The sequence below is a fragment of the Trichoderma virens genome, assembly GCF_000170995.1.
Source record: "Trichoderma virens Gv29-8 chromosome Unknown TRIVIscaffold_70, whole genome shotgun sequence".
In the NCBI taxonomy this organism is placed as follows: domain Eukaryota; kingdom Fungi; phylum Ascomycota; class Sordariomycetes; order Hypocreales; family Hypocreaceae; genus Trichoderma; species Trichoderma virens.
The window spans coordinates 148,938-166,809 of NW_014013679.1; the positions used below are offsets into that span (position 1 = coordinate 148,938).

General features: G+C 50.6%; 6 protein-coding genes across 6 annotated transcripts; 2 read left to right on the plus strand and 4 right to left on the minus strand.

The window, feature by feature from the left end:
- Positions 1–885: 885 nt before the first annotated feature.
- TRIVIDRAFT_152316 (uncharacterized protein) lies at positions 886–2,826 on the plus strand (the record flags this gene model as incomplete). The annotated part of the gene is made up of 3 exons (XM_014100269.1): positions 886–1,539; positions 1,608–1,905; positions 1,961–2,826. The coding sequence occupies 3 exons, from the start codon at positions 886–888 to the stop codon at positions 2,824–2,826; spliced, it is 1,818 nt and encodes a 605-aa protein (XP_013955744.1).
- Positions 2,827–3,327: 501 nt separating this feature from the next.
- TRIVIDRAFT_180415 (uncharacterized protein) lies at positions 3,328–4,859 on the minus strand (the record flags this gene model as incomplete). Its single annotated transcript, XM_014100247.1, has 1 exon — positions 3,328–4,859. One exon carries the CDS (start codon positions 4,666–4,668, stop codon positions 3,547–3,549), a length of 1,122 nt encoding a protein of 373 aa, XP_013955722.1.
- A 1,024-nt stretch (positions 4,860–5,883) lies between these two features.
- On the plus strand, positions 5,884–8,416 carry TRIVIDRAFT_213129 (uncharacterized protein; the record flags this gene model as incomplete). Its single annotated transcript, XM_014100248.1, has 3 exons — positions 5,884–5,925; positions 6,004–6,270; positions 6,332–8,416. 3 exons carry the CDS (start codon positions 5,884–5,886, stop codon positions 8,240–8,242), a joined length of 2,220 nt encoding a protein of 739 aa, XP_013955723.1.
- Positions 8,417–8,691: 275 nt separating this feature from the next.
- Positions 8,692–11,923, minus strand: TRIVIDRAFT_201943 (uncharacterized protein; the record flags this gene model as incomplete). Its single annotated transcript, XM_014100249.1, has 3 exons — positions 8,692–8,844; positions 8,919–11,415; positions 11,517–11,923. The coding sequence occupies 3 exons, from the start codon at positions 11,921–11,923 to the stop codon at positions 8,692–8,694; spliced, it is 3,057 nt and encodes a 1,018-aa protein (XP_013955724.1).
- A 678-nt stretch (positions 11,924–12,601) lies between these two features.
- ECH3 (glycoside hydrolase family 18 protein) lies at positions 12,602–14,304 on the minus strand (the record flags this gene model as incomplete). The annotated part of the gene is made up of 3 exons (XM_014100250.1): positions 12,602–13,634; positions 13,696–13,794; positions 13,856–14,304. The coding sequence occupies 3 exons, from the start codon at positions 14,302–14,304 to the stop codon at positions 12,602–12,604; spliced, it is 1,581 nt and encodes a 526-aa protein (XP_013955725.1).
- Positions 14,305–15,080: 776 nt separating this feature from the next.
- On the minus strand, positions 15,081–17,540 carry TRIVIDRAFT_230845 (uncharacterized protein; the record flags this gene model as incomplete). Its single annotated transcript, XM_014100251.1, has 1 exon — positions 15,081–17,540. One exon carries the CDS (start codon positions 17,538–17,540, stop codon positions 15,144–15,146), a length of 2,397 nt encoding a protein of 798 aa, XP_013955726.1.
- Positions 17,541–17,872: the final 332 nt, after the last annotated feature.

Consider the following 17,872-nt stretch of genomic DNA (forward strand, 5'->3'; position numbering starts at 1 on the left):
TGCGAGGCATGCGACAGCCCGATGGCAGGACAAACCTCGCGACAGGGCTTCGTACTCGGCTCATGTAGATTCATGTACTTGGCAGCTTTAGGGAGCAGCGAGAGGAGATGCCGCCAAGCATTCGAGACCACAACTCTTGACAATTAGGCAGCTTGAGGACTGCTTAGGTGGCAATAATTTGTATTTTAGCTCCTGCCTAAGAGTGAATAGCGGGCGGAATGTCGGATCGATAGGTTGATTTGAAGCTGGTCCATCTCCATCCATTCTCGCCTGAATAGGTATGTATGCGATGCTACAGTATAGAAGCCGGTTTATATGTCGGGTCACTGCGTTTATCCATTGGTTCAGCTACCTGCACTTCAATGTACTGTACTTCCAAAGCTCGAGACATCCTCAGGACTGCCGCAGCGATTAGTGCATTCTCTCTCCCCTGAAGCGTGCTGTTTCCAGGGCTTGGCAAACCCCCCCTGCTGGAGGCTTCCCCGAACGCCGCCCTGGTGACCCTGAGGCTAACACCTGACGCTCCACCCCCCCTTGCAGGTACAGAACGTGTACAGTACTTAGGTGACCTGTTAGGTTCAATTGCCAGCATCGACCTCAGTCCTCCATGGCGGGTACGGATACGCTCTCTCTTCTCTCCCGCAAACCACATCTGGTCATCCGCCAGCCTGGCCCAATTTTCATTCTAGCTGCATCGCAGAAGCGGAGAGAGTCGATGGCCAGGCCCCGGTCCAGCCAGAACAAGTAGCTCGGCAGCCAACCAGATCCCGGACATGGGCATGGGCACGAGCCCGTAGACAGCCGTCAAACCCCGTCTGGATGCCCCTTCATTACTACAGTACAGGTACTTTACCAGCTTGTGCTGCTGCCAGCAATACTCGGACTATGTCCTCTCATCATTCCCATCATCCTCATCGCCGCCGCTCCTCCATCGCCATTGACACCGACGCCGCCCTCACCGAGCCCTTCCCCGACTTCTCCCCGTCTGTCGTCACCTCGCCCGAGTTTGGAGGAGAGGGCGCATCCACGAGCGCGTCCATCCAGCCCTCGCCCTATGCCCCTGCAGGCATCGCTTCTGCACAAGTGGCTGGCGACAGCACCGAAATAGAGATGGAGCCCATTGGACACAGGAGGCGGAAGAGCAGCGCCCTGAACGTGCCTCAACCTCCCCCGGCTGCTGGCGGTGGTGCTAGAAAACACCTTTCGGCCGGCTTATCTGACCGCTCAGACCTGTTGGAGGAAACCGGAGGAAGCAGCAGCACATCAACCCATTCTGGAAACGACGAGGAAGGCCATGGGAGGCCCAGCTTCAGCGATGACGATCTACACAGCGACGAAGAGACGGGATTGAGCAACAAGGAGCGCGCCCGGAGGCAGAAGAAGCGCCGGAGAATCACACAGCTGGGGCAGCGCATTGCGCGTGACAAAAGTCTGTCGGCGGAAGAGCGTCAGGAAGCAGACAAGGACGTCGTCAAGAAACTGCTTGTCAATGTCGTTTTGATTCTGCTGTGGTACTTCTTTTCACTATCAATCTCGCTGGTAAGTTGGCTGGTTGTACAAGTTTTGGGTTACCGGTTCCAGCTGTTCTGACAGAAATGGCTTTGCAGTATAACAAGTGGATGTTTGATGAAGATCGCCTCAACTTTGCGTTTCCCCTCTTTACCACGTCGATGCACATGGTGGTGCAATTCATTCTTTCAGCCCTCGTCCTCTTCTTTATTCCATCATTACGACCACAGCGATCCCACACATCCGATATGGGCAGATCCCGCCACGAGACGGAGACGAGCTCAGCCATGACCAAGATGTTTTATCTCACCAGGGTTGGGCCTTGTGGTGCCGCCACCGGCCTCGACATTGGCTTAGGAAACACTTCACTCAAATTCATTAGTTTGACATTTTACAGTAAGTTTTTCTCATCAAGTATAACAACCATGCCAACCAACTAACACTCTGCCAGCCATGTGCAAATCCTCCTCTCTCGCATTCGTTCTCCTATTTGCATTCGCCTTCCGCCTCGAAAAGCCCACCTGGCGCCTCGTCGCCATCATTGCAACTATGACAATGGGCGTCATCCTCATGGTGTTTGGCGAGGTCGAGTTCAAGCTTGGCGGCTTCGTTCTCGTCATTTCAGCCGCCTTCTTTTCCGGCTTCCGCTGGGGCCTCACCCAGATTCTGCTTCTCCGCAACCCCGCAACGTCGAATCCCTTTTCCAGCATCTTCTTCCTTACGCCAGTCATGTTCTTGACGCTGTTTTCTATTGCAATTCCCGTTGAAGGCTTTGGGCCCCTCTGGGAAGGCTTGAAAGCTCTCAGCGCCGAGTGGGGCACCTATATGACGCCTCTGTTTCTTCTGTTCCCAGGCTGCATCGCCTTTTTGATGACGGCATCCGAGTTCGCCCTGCTGCAGCGCACCTCCGTCGTCACTCTTTCCATCGCCGGTATCTTCAAGGAGGTCGTCACCATCTCGGCCGCCTCGGTCGTCTTCAAGGACAAGCTCACTCTCATCAACTTTATCGGCCTCATCACCACAATGCTGGCCATCGTCGCCTACAATTACGTCAAGATTAAAAAGATGCGTGAGGACGCCCAGGTCCAAGTCCACGTCCGCGTCACCGACGTTGATGCCGGCATGAGCACCAGCGCCAGCGACTTTGAGAACGACGACAGCGCCGAGGAGACGGCTGGACTCCTCCAGCAGAACATGGAGAGGGGCGATGCCCTCGTCACATCCGACGGCGACATTCAGCCCAACAGCGTCCGGTCCTCGGCTCCGCACCACACCAGAGATGCGTCGAGAGATCGCCTACTAAGAAGGGATGATTAAACGAAAGAGAGAGAAAAAATGAATTCCAAAGAGAAAGTACTCGTTTTCCATGCACATCGAAGATACATATATACACAAATCGGCGTTTCCGGACGGCCTACATTACACACCATGTCATTTTATTATTATTCTCTTTTTTTTTTTGTATACTGGCTGTTATTTCGAGGCTGTATGGCCGCCAAGGTTTTCGCACACATATACATATGCTCAGAGGCCTTGTATCTGTTATCATTGTTAAAGCATCAAATGGGAAGATATGGGACGGGACGGGGATGCAACCGGAGCACATAAAACTTGTTTCTATTAAAGGGGCCATATAAACCCAACACCAAATGTTGTTTTATTTTAACCATAAGGAGAGAGGATATCAGTGGAGAGAAGATGCGAGGAGAGAAAGAGATGGTTTTTTGACAAACCTGTATGACGGAAAGCATTTAGACAGACGGCTAGAGCAACAGATACCCCATGTGAAATATGACGGTGTATACTGGACAAACAATTCCGTATTAAATGGTCGTTGTGTTGCATTTATAACTCTCCTATTACTCGCCCACTATGTATGCATCAAAGAATCCTATTTTTTATTTTCCATGAACGGGTATGTCCTGATATGTTCCCCCCTTTCCCCAACGCCAATGCGCAGATGCAAACAAAAATTCCTGACAGCAATAAAAATACTGTCTTATACGTAAAACTAAAGAAATGAATCCTTCCCCTTCTTTAACCCAAAAGGCGCAAGCCATTCTTCGTCTTCTGGCCAGCCTTGGTAACGCCACCGCCCGATCTAGGACCAAGATTCGGCTCATAACCTCCAGCCCCTGAATCGTTTCCTCGACCACCACTCTGGTTCCCACTGCCACTACCGCCCTTCTTCTTGTTGCCGTGCGATTTATTCTTGACGTTGGTCGCCTTAATCTCCGTATTGGCCTTTTTGACGACAACGGGGTGGCTCTGGATGTACTTGCCGTGCATCTCCTTGGCCGCCTGGAAGAAGTCGTCGGCGTCGCTGAAGCTGACGAAGCCGTATCCCTTGGACTTTGTGGTGCGCTTATCGCGGATGACTCTGGCCTTTTGCACCGATTTCCACCGGGCAAACGCCTTGAGGAGAGATTCGTCCGTGGTTTCTCCCGCCAAGTTTCCGACAAACAGGCGCAGGTGAGACGGGTCCCATTCCAGCAGCGTGTCGTCGGTCCATTTCTTGCCGCCGCCCTCTCGGACGACTGTCTTCTTTTTGTCTGTCTGCGCAGCCGGGTCTACGACCTCTGGCTTCGCATACTCGGGCGCCGGGACAGGCTTGCCGTCCTTGTCAGTTTCGCGGGGGCCGTAGGCGCTCTGCCATTGGGCTATCTGGGCGGCCATGTCCGGGTCATAGTCGGGGCCAACGGCTGCAGCAGCAGCAGCAGCACCTGGCGTGGGGAAGGGGTTCTGGATACGTGGTGCTGCTTGGTACTGCTGGGACTGGTACGGCTGTGCTTGGTACGACTGGCCCTGGTGCTGCGAATAGGCATGAGGGGAGTAGCTTTGCGCTTGCTGCTGCTGGGGGTAGCGGTGCTGCTGAGTGCCTGCTTGGGCTTGCTGAGGATACGAATATGCCGAAGCAGAGCGGTTCACGGTGCCCGAGGCAGGATAGCCGGAGTACGACGAGCCATAGTGGGTGGTTGAAGGGGCGGCAGGGTAGCTCGGGGCGGCTCCTCGCGCGGAGCTTGGGTTTGCGTACGGCGACGGCGACGACGGGGCGGCAGGCTGGTTCGACGGGTTGAAGCTCGATCTGAAGCCCGGCCTCGAGGTGCTGGCGGGAGGGCGCGCAGGGAGATTCGTGCCTGGAGGTGGTGGATGTGACATGATGAACAAACCCCGTCTTGGCTTTCTTGGACGTATGGGGGAGTCTCGCAGCTGTGCAAAGTGAAAAACGTACCTTTGAGCGTCCCTGGCTCAAAGTGCCCACGATTTGCAAGTCCGTTGCGCGGCTGGTTGTGGCGCGTATCGAGAATTTCGGAAGAGATATTGCGAATTTTGTTAGATTCGAAGAAGCGTGGCGGTTTGGTTAGCCAGTTGTTGATATTGGGCGGCGGGAGGTTGAGAAAATCGGCGAGGCAACGGAAAAGTGGTCACGTGATGGGATGATGTCTACAAACAAAGGATTCGCGGACTGTCATGTGATATTTGATATGGAAAGTCCAAACATGTTTACGGACGAGAGTAGTATTTTTATTACATTTGTAAGAGCATACAGTAAAGCTGTCCGTCGGAATGGTGATGGCTTCGTTCTCTTGTCAATGACCTCACTCATCTCCAGTGTGTAGGAACAGTCAATGATTGGCTTAAATGTTCCAGGTACGATAACGGGTCGGCTCCATGACCCGCCCTTTCAGGTACAGCGGATTCTAAATTGGTGAAGAGCTGGAGGGGACTCGGGAGTTTTTCAGAGATTGATCTATGGGCTTACAATTGTTTGACTGCAAGTCACAGAAAAGGCGACATGTGTTTTAACCCAATCATACTACAAGCACTAAAGTACTTCTTGAAGGGATGACGAATAGCGTATCTCAGGTATCTAATGGGTTTGTTATTCATTCAAGAAAGAAGTTGATACAGCTGGCTCTTTACAAAACTAGAGATGCCATCTAACGTACAATATATCATTCACCTATCTATCCATATATACAACATGCTTAGTGTCGTAGAGCATTCATTCATTGCAAGGCTTAGAATATTGGAGCTTGTACCTGACATGTTGACCCACTCACGTCATCAATGCCGGCCTGTGATTGGCTCAAACGCAGATGCAGCCTCGTCGCGACAAATTCGGGTTTCGCGCGACTCAAACGACAGCCGCATCTCACGCTCTGCATCCTCGCATTGCATCTGCCTCTCCGCCTCATCGCCAGATCCATCGGCGCTCTTCACGTGCCGCGCGCATTGGAGCTGCGACAATCAGCCCGGCCGAACCTCTGCCATCGCGGCTGCGCATTTTGCATGTCTGAAGCTGCGAGAGCGTATAGATAGCTGGACGCAACAGCCCTTGTCGCCATAGAGACAGAGCCGACTGCAGCCACCATGGCGCAACCCAACCCCAGTCACAGCGTCCCTCAGGACCTTGTGAGTCTCCCCGGATTCGAATTCCGAATTACAAGTGTTGCTATGCACTAAGAACCGCTGCTAACACAAAATCAACAGATGCCACATGTCCACCTCATCTCGTCGTATCGATATCCAGCGATCCCCCGGCTCGACTTCAACGAGGTTGCCAAGTGGCTTATGAATGCGCCCCAGATTGCGAGAGACCAGGCGCCTTTCTTCTGGACATATCTCGATAAGCCCGCCGACGGCACCATTCTGCTGACATGGCAGCCTCTCTCAAGACTGGGGACCAATTTCGCGACGGATGGCTTTGTCTGGGCGCCGCCTGAGCAGATCTACAAGCATGATCTGGGCAATGGATTGGTTGGTCTCACCATTGAGCCATTGATGGGTATCTAGAACACTGACTAACATACCATGACAGATGCTCGAGATATACTACCTCAAGGCAGGCTATATCCCCGGCGAGCAATTCACTCTCCACGCGCGAAGACGATTCCGACTTGTTCCAGTGGCCGGCCACCCCAATCCCCCGCAGCCAGACCCCAACTTGTTCATTGTGCATTACGGCCCTGCGGAGATGAACGATCGCGTCCCTGTTGCCATGATCCCTTATGACGAGAGGGTGAATGCCATCATGCAGCAACGCCACTTTCTCCAGAGAGCGGGCCAGATTCGTCGAAAGGAATTTATGTTATCCGATCGAGTCAACTGGCCCTCACTTCCAGAGCTCACCCGCCAGCAGATGGGGCCACAGATGAACCCTCGCGGTGTGCCTCAGCAGATGGCATATCCTGCCCAGCCACCGCCACCTGGCCCGCCTCCTAAGAGGGCTCGCCACGGCCAGGCTCAGGCCCAGCAAGCAGCGCTGCCACCAGGAATGCCACCTGTTGATGCTGCCTTTGATGATGACGAGGATATCTCGAGGGGAGACATGTTTGACCACCTGACCCCGAGAGAGATCTCAATGAGTCGTTATCAGCAGAATCACGAGTGGATGGAGGAAATCCTCTCTTCTGCGTACAGAATAAGTCAGATCACACCAGCAGACCTCGGCCTGGGTCTCAAGGGTGAACTGGCATCCCTAACAGAGGGCATTTTCACTGCCCAGGGTGGCGAGGCATACAGCCAGGCCCCAGAAAAAGCATACATCGGACGTTTGGATCCTGGTCAGGCAGACGAATTCCGCAAGCGCGTCGACAAGTATGTCAGCTCCACTCAAGCTGAGATCCAGAAAATGGAAGAAGAGCACCAGAAGATGATGACTGCGCTGAAAGAACACTCACTGCTGAAAATTAAAGAGAAGGAGCTTAGAAACATTATTGACGGACATGGATCTGCCCATGGAAAACACCAGTCTGACGATGAACCCGTGGGCCGCCATGTTTCGAAACACTCCATCGAGGAAGTCGTGCAGCAGGTAGAGTCATCATCAGGCCGCAAGATTGTTAGCCTACCACTCTTCAAGCGCATCCAAGACGGCGGTTACCAAGCTCCCGCCCCTGAACCGCCAGCACCGGGCTCAACTGCAGAACTCTCTAGACAGCCATCTCGGGCGGGTTCCCAAGCAAGCGGTGCAATGATGGGTGAAACTGACATGGACATGGGTGATACAGCATCCGGACTACTAGACCAAATGCACACCGGATTCTCTTCCACATCGACGCCGGTCAACAACTTCCCAACGCCTCAACCCCAAATCTCCGCCGGCCAGTCTGGCACAGCTACTCCGGCACAAGCTGCAAATGCCGCTTCACCAGCACCCGCACCCGCACCCGCACCCGCGGCACCTGCAGCTGCTCCCCCGCAGCCTTCGGGAGACATAGAAATGGGCGGAACTGATACTGCTGCCGAGAACGAGGTACGAACTACGCCTGACCATGGCACTGGTAGTGGAGACTGGGTGGTGGTTCCCAAAGATGACGACAAGGCAACGGCTAACGATGCGGCTCAGGCAACAACACAACCTCCTGTTGATGCTGCCACCACCACTGCTGCCCCTGCTCCCGCTATCGGGACTGATGCGGAGAGCGATGAGGCCAAACCACCAACACCAGCGGCTGCTAAACCGCCCTCAGCAGCAGCCACCCCTGCGGTTACGGAAGGGGGCTCGGTATCCTTTGATCAGAATGACTTTAGCTCTCTAGGCGATTTAGACACAGCGGGCGATGCCCTCGCGGGTTATGATGCCCCAGAGCTGGATGGCTCAGCAGGCGGACTCGGCGACGGTCTGGATCTTCAGATGGACATGGAGGACTCGGCATTTGGAGATGCTTTTCACGGCGTTGATGCTTCTCATACCCCGGGGGATGGACAAAATCAGGATGGCATGTGAAATCGTTTTGTAATTTGATTTGCTTTTCTTAATAGGAAATCGGGAAGAAAAAGACATTATTTAGATGATAGTGTTAGTGTTTAAGTAGAGGGCTATCTTTGCCGGCGGTTTGATGCAATTGCGTTGTTAAAACTGGCAGAGAATGTAATATTGGGATGAGAAAGATTCAATCCGATACTTGATAGGATAATAAGATTGTAAATCCTGTTGCGAGACAGATGTGATGTGTAAGCTTATAATGTTTCATTTAGGGTAGGCTGTGTTTACCTGGCAATGGTCTACAGTAAGAAAGCGAGTTGGTTTAGTCATTTCTAAGCATCCTAGCCAGTATTAACCAACAAATATGTAGGCCACGATCGTTTTTTAATAAAGCTCTTTCTCTGCAAGTCTCAAGGTCTACTAGTATTTACACGATATGACAACAGATATCACCAAGCAACTCGTCATCTTCAGAAATGACCCCGTATACGTCCCAACCCCGCCGACAAAGCTCTTGGGTAGACATATGTCGATATCTGTTCCGAATAGGAACGGTGGACGCTTTTGTCTTTTCCTGGAAACGAGGGTGATAGCTCCTTGCCCACAGTACCCAATCTGTGACCCTAGAAGCCCATGTGTTACGTCGTCTAGCAAGTAGACATTGCAGATTCTGAAAGTTTAAAGGCTTTTCACCTACGTGAAGAAGCTGCTCAATTTCAACATAGAATATATCTTCGGCTTCGATGTTTTTGTTAGAAACAATGTCTTTGAATGTAATGAGTATGATAGCGTCGGTTGCTGCGCCGTATCGCAGCCACAGTTCCAGCATCTGGCAGTGTCCTTGCTCTTTGATGGTGCGCTGCCTTGCCGCAGTCTCAATTACGTTTCCAAACCTATACAGGAAAAATAACCATATTTGAACATATGTGCCATGTTTCTGAACGAAACTGGCATCAAAAAACCCACAGGAACAGTCCTCGTCAACATGTCCTTGGTCAGCACTAATAGCTTTTTTTAATTCATCCACGGCGTGAGAGACGTTATTCATGTGCCATACAAGACACCTGTCAGTGGCACAAACCATCTTGTTCTGTAGCAGCCATTTGAGCCCATCCAGGCCCACAGAGTTTGGAATGCTATGTAGTGCCATATAAGCAAGAGCCAGGCGAGAGCTCATTGTGCTCGAGAGATTTCTGTTTTGGATCCAAGCGATCGGATCTTGGCCCTCGAAAAGTGCCTGTTGTACGCTGAATCTTTTCGATACGTCACATGAGCCTAGAAAAATTATTCGGCCAATGAAGCATGGTACTTGCATATGCAAGTCGCGCAGGTAAAAGCTCCTGTAGCGGTTCGAAAATGATGAGAAATCAGACAGAGACTTGAAGCTCGAGAGTTGCAAATGCACAGGGTCTTCGGCCCAAAAACCAAAATCCCATAGATCCTCGTGAGGCTTGCCATTATCGTCTTCGCGAAGCATGCCAAACCTCACTTCAGCATGGAATACCCGAACGAAGAGGTTTGTGCGCCAACACTGCGACCAATCATCTGCGCTGACATTGTCGCTGCCGTGAAGCCATGGAAGGATACCGTGGATTGCATCTTTATGATCCCTCATCAAGAGGGTTCTTACAAAATCTTGCGCTGTACGATGCAGGAAAACAATCTCTGACTCAAAGAAGGGCCGTTCCAAATTATAATACCCCTTCTTCGAATCTTGGGTCTCCAAGAGGCCGTGAGTCAAGGCGGCCAGACGTTTAATGGCTCTTTTGCGATGTTGATTAATCTCATCATTGTCGTACACCTTTGCCGGTTCATTGCATGGGAAGTCGACGTCTTTGAGTTTATCCAGCCAAGCGCAAGCAAGCGTGTTCAGACGAAATCCTGCTGGCTGAAAGGCTGCTAAGCGCAAAATCACTGCAGATGCCTCTCTATCCTGCTCTTTTACTCGATCCAGGATTTTGGCGTAGAGGTCGATGATGTCAGTTGGTGTGTTTTTAATTCTGTCCTGAAATGTGCCAGCATCAACTCCATCTGTCTGGGCCTCAAGAATATCTTTAATCACAAGGTGAGCCCATAAAAATACACCTTGAGCATGTTCACATATTATTTTACTGAGTTCAATGTAATCGGGGATTTCTTCAGGATATCTTTTGAAGTTTGAAAAAGCAGACTGAAGTATATCCTTCTTGGTGTGAATGTGTAGCAAGATCTTTTCTTTTGCGGAAAATCGGCTTTGCAACGCAGGTATAACCCTTGACGAGAAAATTATCTTGGTATTGCTGGCTTCGCCTTGGCACCACTCCATCAAACGATGCGTCAATTCACTAATTTCGTAATTATTTTGCGCCTTCCCACGTTTGGGATCCGAAATATTTGATCGGTACTCATCAAGTCCATCAATAAACAAGCAGAAGCAGTACTTCTCAAGCACATTGGATTTGTTTGAGAAGAGACATCGAATGGCGCGCTGGACAGCCTCGAATGGAAGTGGAGTAGATGCTGATAGACTGGCCTCTCCCATTAAGATCTCATCCACCAAAGCTGGGGACTCGTGAAGGATTTGGAACAAAAGTGACCTGTACAGACTCTCCTCGGAAGATAATGCGCCACTGCCTTGTGTGATAGAGAAGAAGAAGATTGCTCTTATTAGCTTCTTGTTCTTGTTTGCGGCCCACTGTTCAAGATCTTCTAAGACGACCGGATTGCACATGAGACGCTTCATGAGTGTTGACTTTCCAGAACCAGGCTTGCCCAATATAAGAAATGCCCCAGATGGCTCTTGTAGGAAAGATCGAAAGTTATTTGAGGCTTCCATCCGATTTTTGAGCATGTCTGGATCGCAGCCATCATACGCCAGTTTTTCTTCGTCATTTAGATTATCGGGGTATTCCTCAGAGTAATCCGAGCCTTGAGTCATCCAATCGAAAGTTCCGGGGTCTGATTCAACTATTGTGTCGGCTTTAAAGTCTTTTCCTCGGAATTCTTTTGTTAATCTCGCCGAAATAACCGAAAGCTTCATTTCCAAGATCAAGAGCTCAGCTGCTCGCCTGTGGAAATCATCGCCAGCAACGGAAGCCGATCCAACCTGTTTCCCAATGTTGTATATCGAGTCTTGGATGATATTCAATCGCTGGCTGAATTCATGCACTGAGCCTTGGATACTAACTATATGCTTATCTCCAAGGCTAACTCTCCTGCGCAAATCGTCGTATAGTGATTTGAATTCAGAGCTCGATTGACTGAAAATAATTGTTAACATCCTGCACTCATAATTGCGTGAGCTTGGAGGTCATACCAGACGAGCTCAAGTAGAGTAAGCTTCATACGCTCTCTTAAGTCTCCAAAGTCCTCTTTAATTGGCCACAGCTCGTTTTGCTTTAGATATGATCTCCACAGAGTCATAGGAGTCCCTCGCTTTTGCCGCCAATCTGGGTTGATTTTATCCATCATGCCGATTACCTTATTCGAGATTTTCTTCGCCTTCTCGGCCAGTAAGCCAACTTTTACATCATTGACCGAATCGGATCTCGATGATGGAAGCGCCTCTATAGTCTCCAAGAGCTGCTGCGCATTGTTATAAAGATTCACCAGGTCAGGTGGTAGTTTGTGTTCTGAGTTCGCAATTTCCTTCAGCTGGTCTGAGATTTTGATTCCTGCTTCAATGAGAGATATAATCTTGCCAGTGGCACTAATGAGATCCATATTGATGGAGATAAAGGTGGAAGAAACTTATCGATGCTGAAAGTTGCAGTTGTACCGAGAATATGCTTTGTAGGACAAGAGATCAAGCCGGCCTTGTCGGTCGTCAAGGCATTGCCGAGGCGCAGTCTAAAATCACTGACAAGGAATATTCAGGCAGCAGTCAGGCTGCATATAGCGCGTTAAGCTGTAATATATAAATGTTCTTGATTGGTGCGTCGCATATGTAGGAGTAAGGCTCTGCATTAGCGACAGCCTCGTGACATTCGCAATCAATGGGGTTTCTTATCCTACGCGCAACCAAATGTCGATAACAGATCATGTGCTCATATCTTTGTTATATAAAGAAATGGAGATAAGTATAAATATGCAACAGATTGCACAGTGTTGACAGGAGCATGTCATATTTGCCCGAATCTGTTGGCGCGCGATGGATTGATTGTAGCAGCCATACATTAACAGCGATTTATTAAGAGTCTCCCTCTTCATCTATCAAAGTCAAGACAGTCAAGCTAGACTACCTAAAATTCCACCAAAACAAAACTACCCAGTTAAACCCCAAACGCCATCCATGCAATGAAACCTTCATGACCGTGTCGTTTACTTTACATCAAACCAACCCAACGCCTCGCAGAACCATACAAGACAATCTGTAGGAGCGCTCCCATGCCCAACCAAGAATCACCATGACGGGTTCTGGATGTTGGTATACCGACTCTCAGGATAGTGCACCATATTTATGGAATTATCCAGGTGTCCCATCTCTCTAGCCAGCGTCCTAATCAGACTCTCTTCTCCAGTACGGTCGCCTGCGGCTTCCCAGAAGACAGCACCACCAAGGCCTCTACTTTGAAGATACTCGGCCTTGAGTCTAGCCGTCTCTACATTGTCGTACGAAACCAGTTCCCTTGTTGCAGGGTCGTAAGTGTATGCAGAGACGGTGTAACTATTGACATAGACCGTTGCACCAGGCCGAGGCAAGTCGCGATAGAGCCAAACTCCCGGCTCAATAGACCCCTGTCCAATCCCGCTATAAGGTCGACCAAGACCATCAGTGTTTGTAAACGAGCGGCCATAGAGGGGAAGGCCGAGGACAATCTTCCTAGGGTCAATGCCCCGGGCGATGTAGTCTCCCACTGCTTGGTCGGTGTTGAACTTGGTGCTGTCGGGATTTTCCAAGTCGGGGTAGAGGTTGGCCTGTTGCCCAGATACAGTATCCCAGCTGCCGGCGTAGTCATAAGCCATCAGGTGCCAAGCATCGACGTACTGATCCATGGCTCTCATATCCAGGAGGCTGTAATGCTCTGGTCCGGCAGGTGTCGCCACGGTCAGAAGGTAGTGATAATTCTGGCCGTTACGGCCAGCGTATTCGTCCAAGGCTCGTCGGCACTCCTGGAGTAGCAAGACAAAGTTCTGCGCGTCTTGTGGATTCGCAGGGTATTCGTAGTCGACGTCAAGGCCATCAAACCCCCAGTCAGCGAGCAACCTGACAGCAGTCTCGGCAAAGCGACGTCGACCCTCAGGGGAACTGATGGCTGGCCCAAACTTTCCTTCTTGCGACGCCGTCCAGCCACCGATAGACAGCAGAGTCTTCATATGACGATACTTGTTCTTCAGCAGGAAGACTTGCTCGACTGCGCCATGAACGCTCTCACCCTGGGTATTGCGCTTGCCTAAAAGCTTCTGTTCATCAGCCCATGGGTCATATACGACGCTTTGAATCTTGTTAGTATTTAACTTTCTAGATGGCATTTTTTTTTAGTTTAATAACTTACACAGATCCATCTGCTGCGATTCCCGCAAACGCGTACAACAAGTGCGTAATATCGTCTGCTGGAAGATTTTGTGGCAGAAAGCCAGCGCCGTATATGCTCCTAGTATTATTAGCATTTATCTGCCATGGACCCCTCAAAGTGCGTCTGTGAGATAACATACCAGTCGGTGAAATAGACAACGTTTTTCCGTCTGAAAGATTCGGAATATCCCTTCCTAGAGCTGTGTCCATCATCACCATCATTAGTGGGCACGTTTAGCCCGGGCAACTTAGGCTTAGGATCCTGAGGTGATGTTGGAGAAAAATCCAACACGGGTGATTCAGAATCCACCGGCACAGGACTGGGTTCGGTTAGCCATGATGGAGGATCAGGTTGCCCGGCCTCCTCTATGTCCTCTGGGCTGATGGGCTCTAGTTCGATAGGCGGTAGATCGATAGGCAGGTCAGCAGTCGGGACAGTCGGCACTGGTTCAGTTAGAGGTGATAGATGTGCTTTCGGATCGTCACATCTTGCGCTGAGGGTAGCTGGATTGGCCACCGCAACTCTGGCGGCAACGGCCAAAACGACGCAAAGGAGCTTGAACATTGTTAGTGGTTTGGAAGCAAGCATGTAATGATCAAGACAAGAATGCCGAGGGGGAAATTCAACGGTTGAACATGGCTTTTATATGAATAAAGCCTTCAAAGTAGGTTCTGGTCCCGCACCAGGGCAAAACTAAGACACTGTATCATCCATATTGATAACACCCAAACTTGCTTTCCACTGAATCGCCGCTGAGTCGTGGCCGCATCGTAGCTTTCGATGGATGGAACCATTTGAATCGTAATTCAAGGAATGTTAGGAGAAAACAAAAAGGTTGGGATCATGCCGATGCGTGGCTCTTAAGAAGGTTCGGACTACCCACATGATCCGTAAAGCAACTACCACACGACCGAAATAGAAAAACTCAACTCCGATGGGCAATAGATTCGATTCGGCCCTTTACTTCGGATCCTGTAAACATCTGAGCATAAGTTTTAGTCGGTAAGTTAATCACAGTGCTACTTTCTGCTTGGGGCTGTGATGAGCAACGGATGCAGCACTGCCATCGGTTCCCAGCCACGGGTGATAATTCGTAGGAACACGATGCTTTCGGGCTGAGGCTGAAGCTCAAGTAAGACATTTTACATAAGCCATAGGGATAAAGCCAGGAATGGAATATTCCGTAGCCCCTGGTGGGAATGTTAAAGCACGCACTAGGATTTTTGAGACAAGAGGTCACCAAGGGAGGAGACAGGAAGATGGGCCAACAACCCGTGGGCATCCGTGATATGAAGAGTCCACCTGCGTTTCCATGCACGCGCCATAACTAGGAATTCAATGGCTGGGGGGCTCAGACAATAGTTCCGATAGCATATTCATATCCATGTACGGAGTACTCTGTTAGAGTCGTTCTATTCTTGTATTTCTCAAAATATCGCATCCGGGCTACCAGCGCCTGGAGTCTTCTCTCCGTCCTCCTCTTCTACCTCCTCCTCCTGCACGACGACCGCATCGCCAACCTGTATTGTGGGCCACAAACCATCCAATTCCTCGCTTTGCCTAAGCTGCTCATGCTGCATGTGTGTACCGAAATAGACTTTGCCGTTTAGCCGCCTTGTTTTTGCCAGGGTGACAAATGGTTCTTGCCTTCTCTCCCCAGTCGTTTGATCAACGCATACCATTTGGCATCTCTGGCAGGCTCCTAGTAGTTTGAAGCTGTAGTTTCCAATGCTAATTCTCCTCCACATATCTTCTGAGTAAGCCGGGCGACTACGCTGCCCCGGAGACGCCTCAACGACGATATTCGCTCGAAACACTGATTCATCCACAGGAGACTCTCCAGTCTCCATGATGGTTTGGTTGAGCATCTCCACACTAGAAGTAGATATCATGAGAATGGGGCTCTCATTGGAAAGGAGGATCTTCCCTGGTTGGCTTTGCTGTTCAGAATCCGAGTCGGGGGGAGATGGAACACCGGGGAATGGGGAAGGCTGTCCGCTGTGAGTCTTTTCTGTTCGCTGATGCTTCTGTATCCTAGCCTTTGACTGTCTGCTGCTAGCCCCACGGCCTCCTGCTGGAAACCGCGCCAGCATGCATGGGACTCCGAGTGAATTGGTGAAGAAGTCATTGATGTCTTTAGATCGATATGACTGCGCGGAAATATTTTCTCCACAAACCCTGGAGCTTGTTTGTCGGAAGTCAATGTCGAAATGAGAGGGATCGCTGGATAGTGGTATGTCCACCTGTGTAGGCTGCCCCTTTGGCGTGCTCCCGCGGTATTTCACACGTAGAACATTGTCGCCGAACAGAAGCAAGGGTTGTAATAAGGCCATTCGCGGATAGCGTTTCTGGCTGAGAGCTTGGCCTGATCCTCGGTGGACCAAACACCATTCACGGTCCCAGGCAAGCCCCTCTGGCCGTACCTCCCACCGAACCCCTGATGGGATAGTGTAGCCACTGCAGCTCTTAATTGGATATACCGTGATAGTCTTGACTTGAATGTTTGTCGTAGCATCAACAGCTCTCGTAGGGCTGAATTGGGTCAGTGCTCGCACTTCCTCTTCGACAAAAAACTCTTGTACGAAAGCAAGGAAACGAGAGACATCCGACTTGGTGTTCATTGCGCCCAGACTAGCACGTATAATCCCCGTGGGTTTGTTGGTGAATCGCCCACTATCCTCGCCACATCGAATTCCGGCGGAGAGATTTCGTTTCATTTCCCAGGGCTGTAAGTCGAGAGCAGATGCAAGGCCAGCAGGGCTGCACACGCCCCCTACTCTGACATGCATCTTTCTCAAGATAGCCAACTTTTCAAATTCAGCAAGGCCAATCCATAAACCTCGACTGTCTCTGATGTTGAAGGAAACGACTGGGCCAGTTTCGATAGGTGCCGCATCATCTGGTGTCTCGGAATAAATGTGACAAACAGGGATCCCGTTTGCGTGTCGTAAACTGTGCAGGCCACGACATAGCTCGCGACTGAGATATGCCGTGTGAGCGCTGATCTGATCCATGGAGCCGAAAAGCCGCTGGTGAATCGATATTGCTATGTCAGCAGCAATGATATTATGAAAGGGGAGCGTGCCGTCTTCCAGGCGTTCGTGAAGAGAATAAGACTTGGGAGCATGCCACTGTTCGTCGCCGCAGAGCACCACGTCTACCGTGCCGCCACCAAAATACCTTCGCTGGTCAAATACAAATTCAGCAGAGCGACGAACAATTAGAACACCCAAGTCAGGAAATCCAAATATCTTGTATAAGCTTGACACAACAAAGTCAGCAGCGAATTGAGGGTCTGAAAGGTCGAGCTGTGAGGTGGCACTGAGTGAAGCCGCATCCAGGAGCGTCAACGTCCGAGACGATGATTGGGCTTCCATCTTCTTCAACTCCTTAGCCCACGATAATGGATATCGCCTCCCGTCCATATGAGACTGAGCCGAGTAGGCAAATAATCTTGCGGGGGTGCCAGAAGTGGTTGGCTTGAACGGATCCTCCCCGTCTAACAAAGACCGAACTCCCGTGTTATCGAGGCAGACGCTCTGGTGTGCTTCTTCTCTTGCCCCTATCACGCTCGTGTGGCAAGCTTGATGATAGGCAAAGACATAGCCTCCAGGCAAAGACCTCATGCCCTCAACCACCAGCTTCACGCCAGCAGTTGCATTTGCCACAAAGACCAAGTCATATTGATCAGGGTCGGCTTTGAAGAAGTCCAGCAGACGGACTCGCACTTGGTCAATCCGTGATGAGGAGAGTTGAGATGGTGATGATCCGGAGTGGGGATTGCCATACAAGACCGAAGTCATGTCTTTGGCAAAGGCATCCATTAGTGACTTTGAACAGAGGGTGGACCCGGCATGATCCAGGTATACGGAATCTATATATGGAGAGATGCGACATGTTAGATTTGGAGAGTCTGTAACATCACGGCACGAGAAAGAAACGAAAGAGGTGCTTGCCTTGCAGCATTGGGTATTCCTCATCGCGGAAGCCTTCGACCGCGCTGTTGTATTGCAACCGCTCCATCTCCATCTCGACGAGTGGCTGTTATCAGCCCGCTTGACAACTAATTCCCAATGCAGGATAGAGTGGGTTCAATTGCGGCATCCTATGGACACGCGAGCGATTGTCGATTCAAAACGGCGAGACAAGGAGAAGG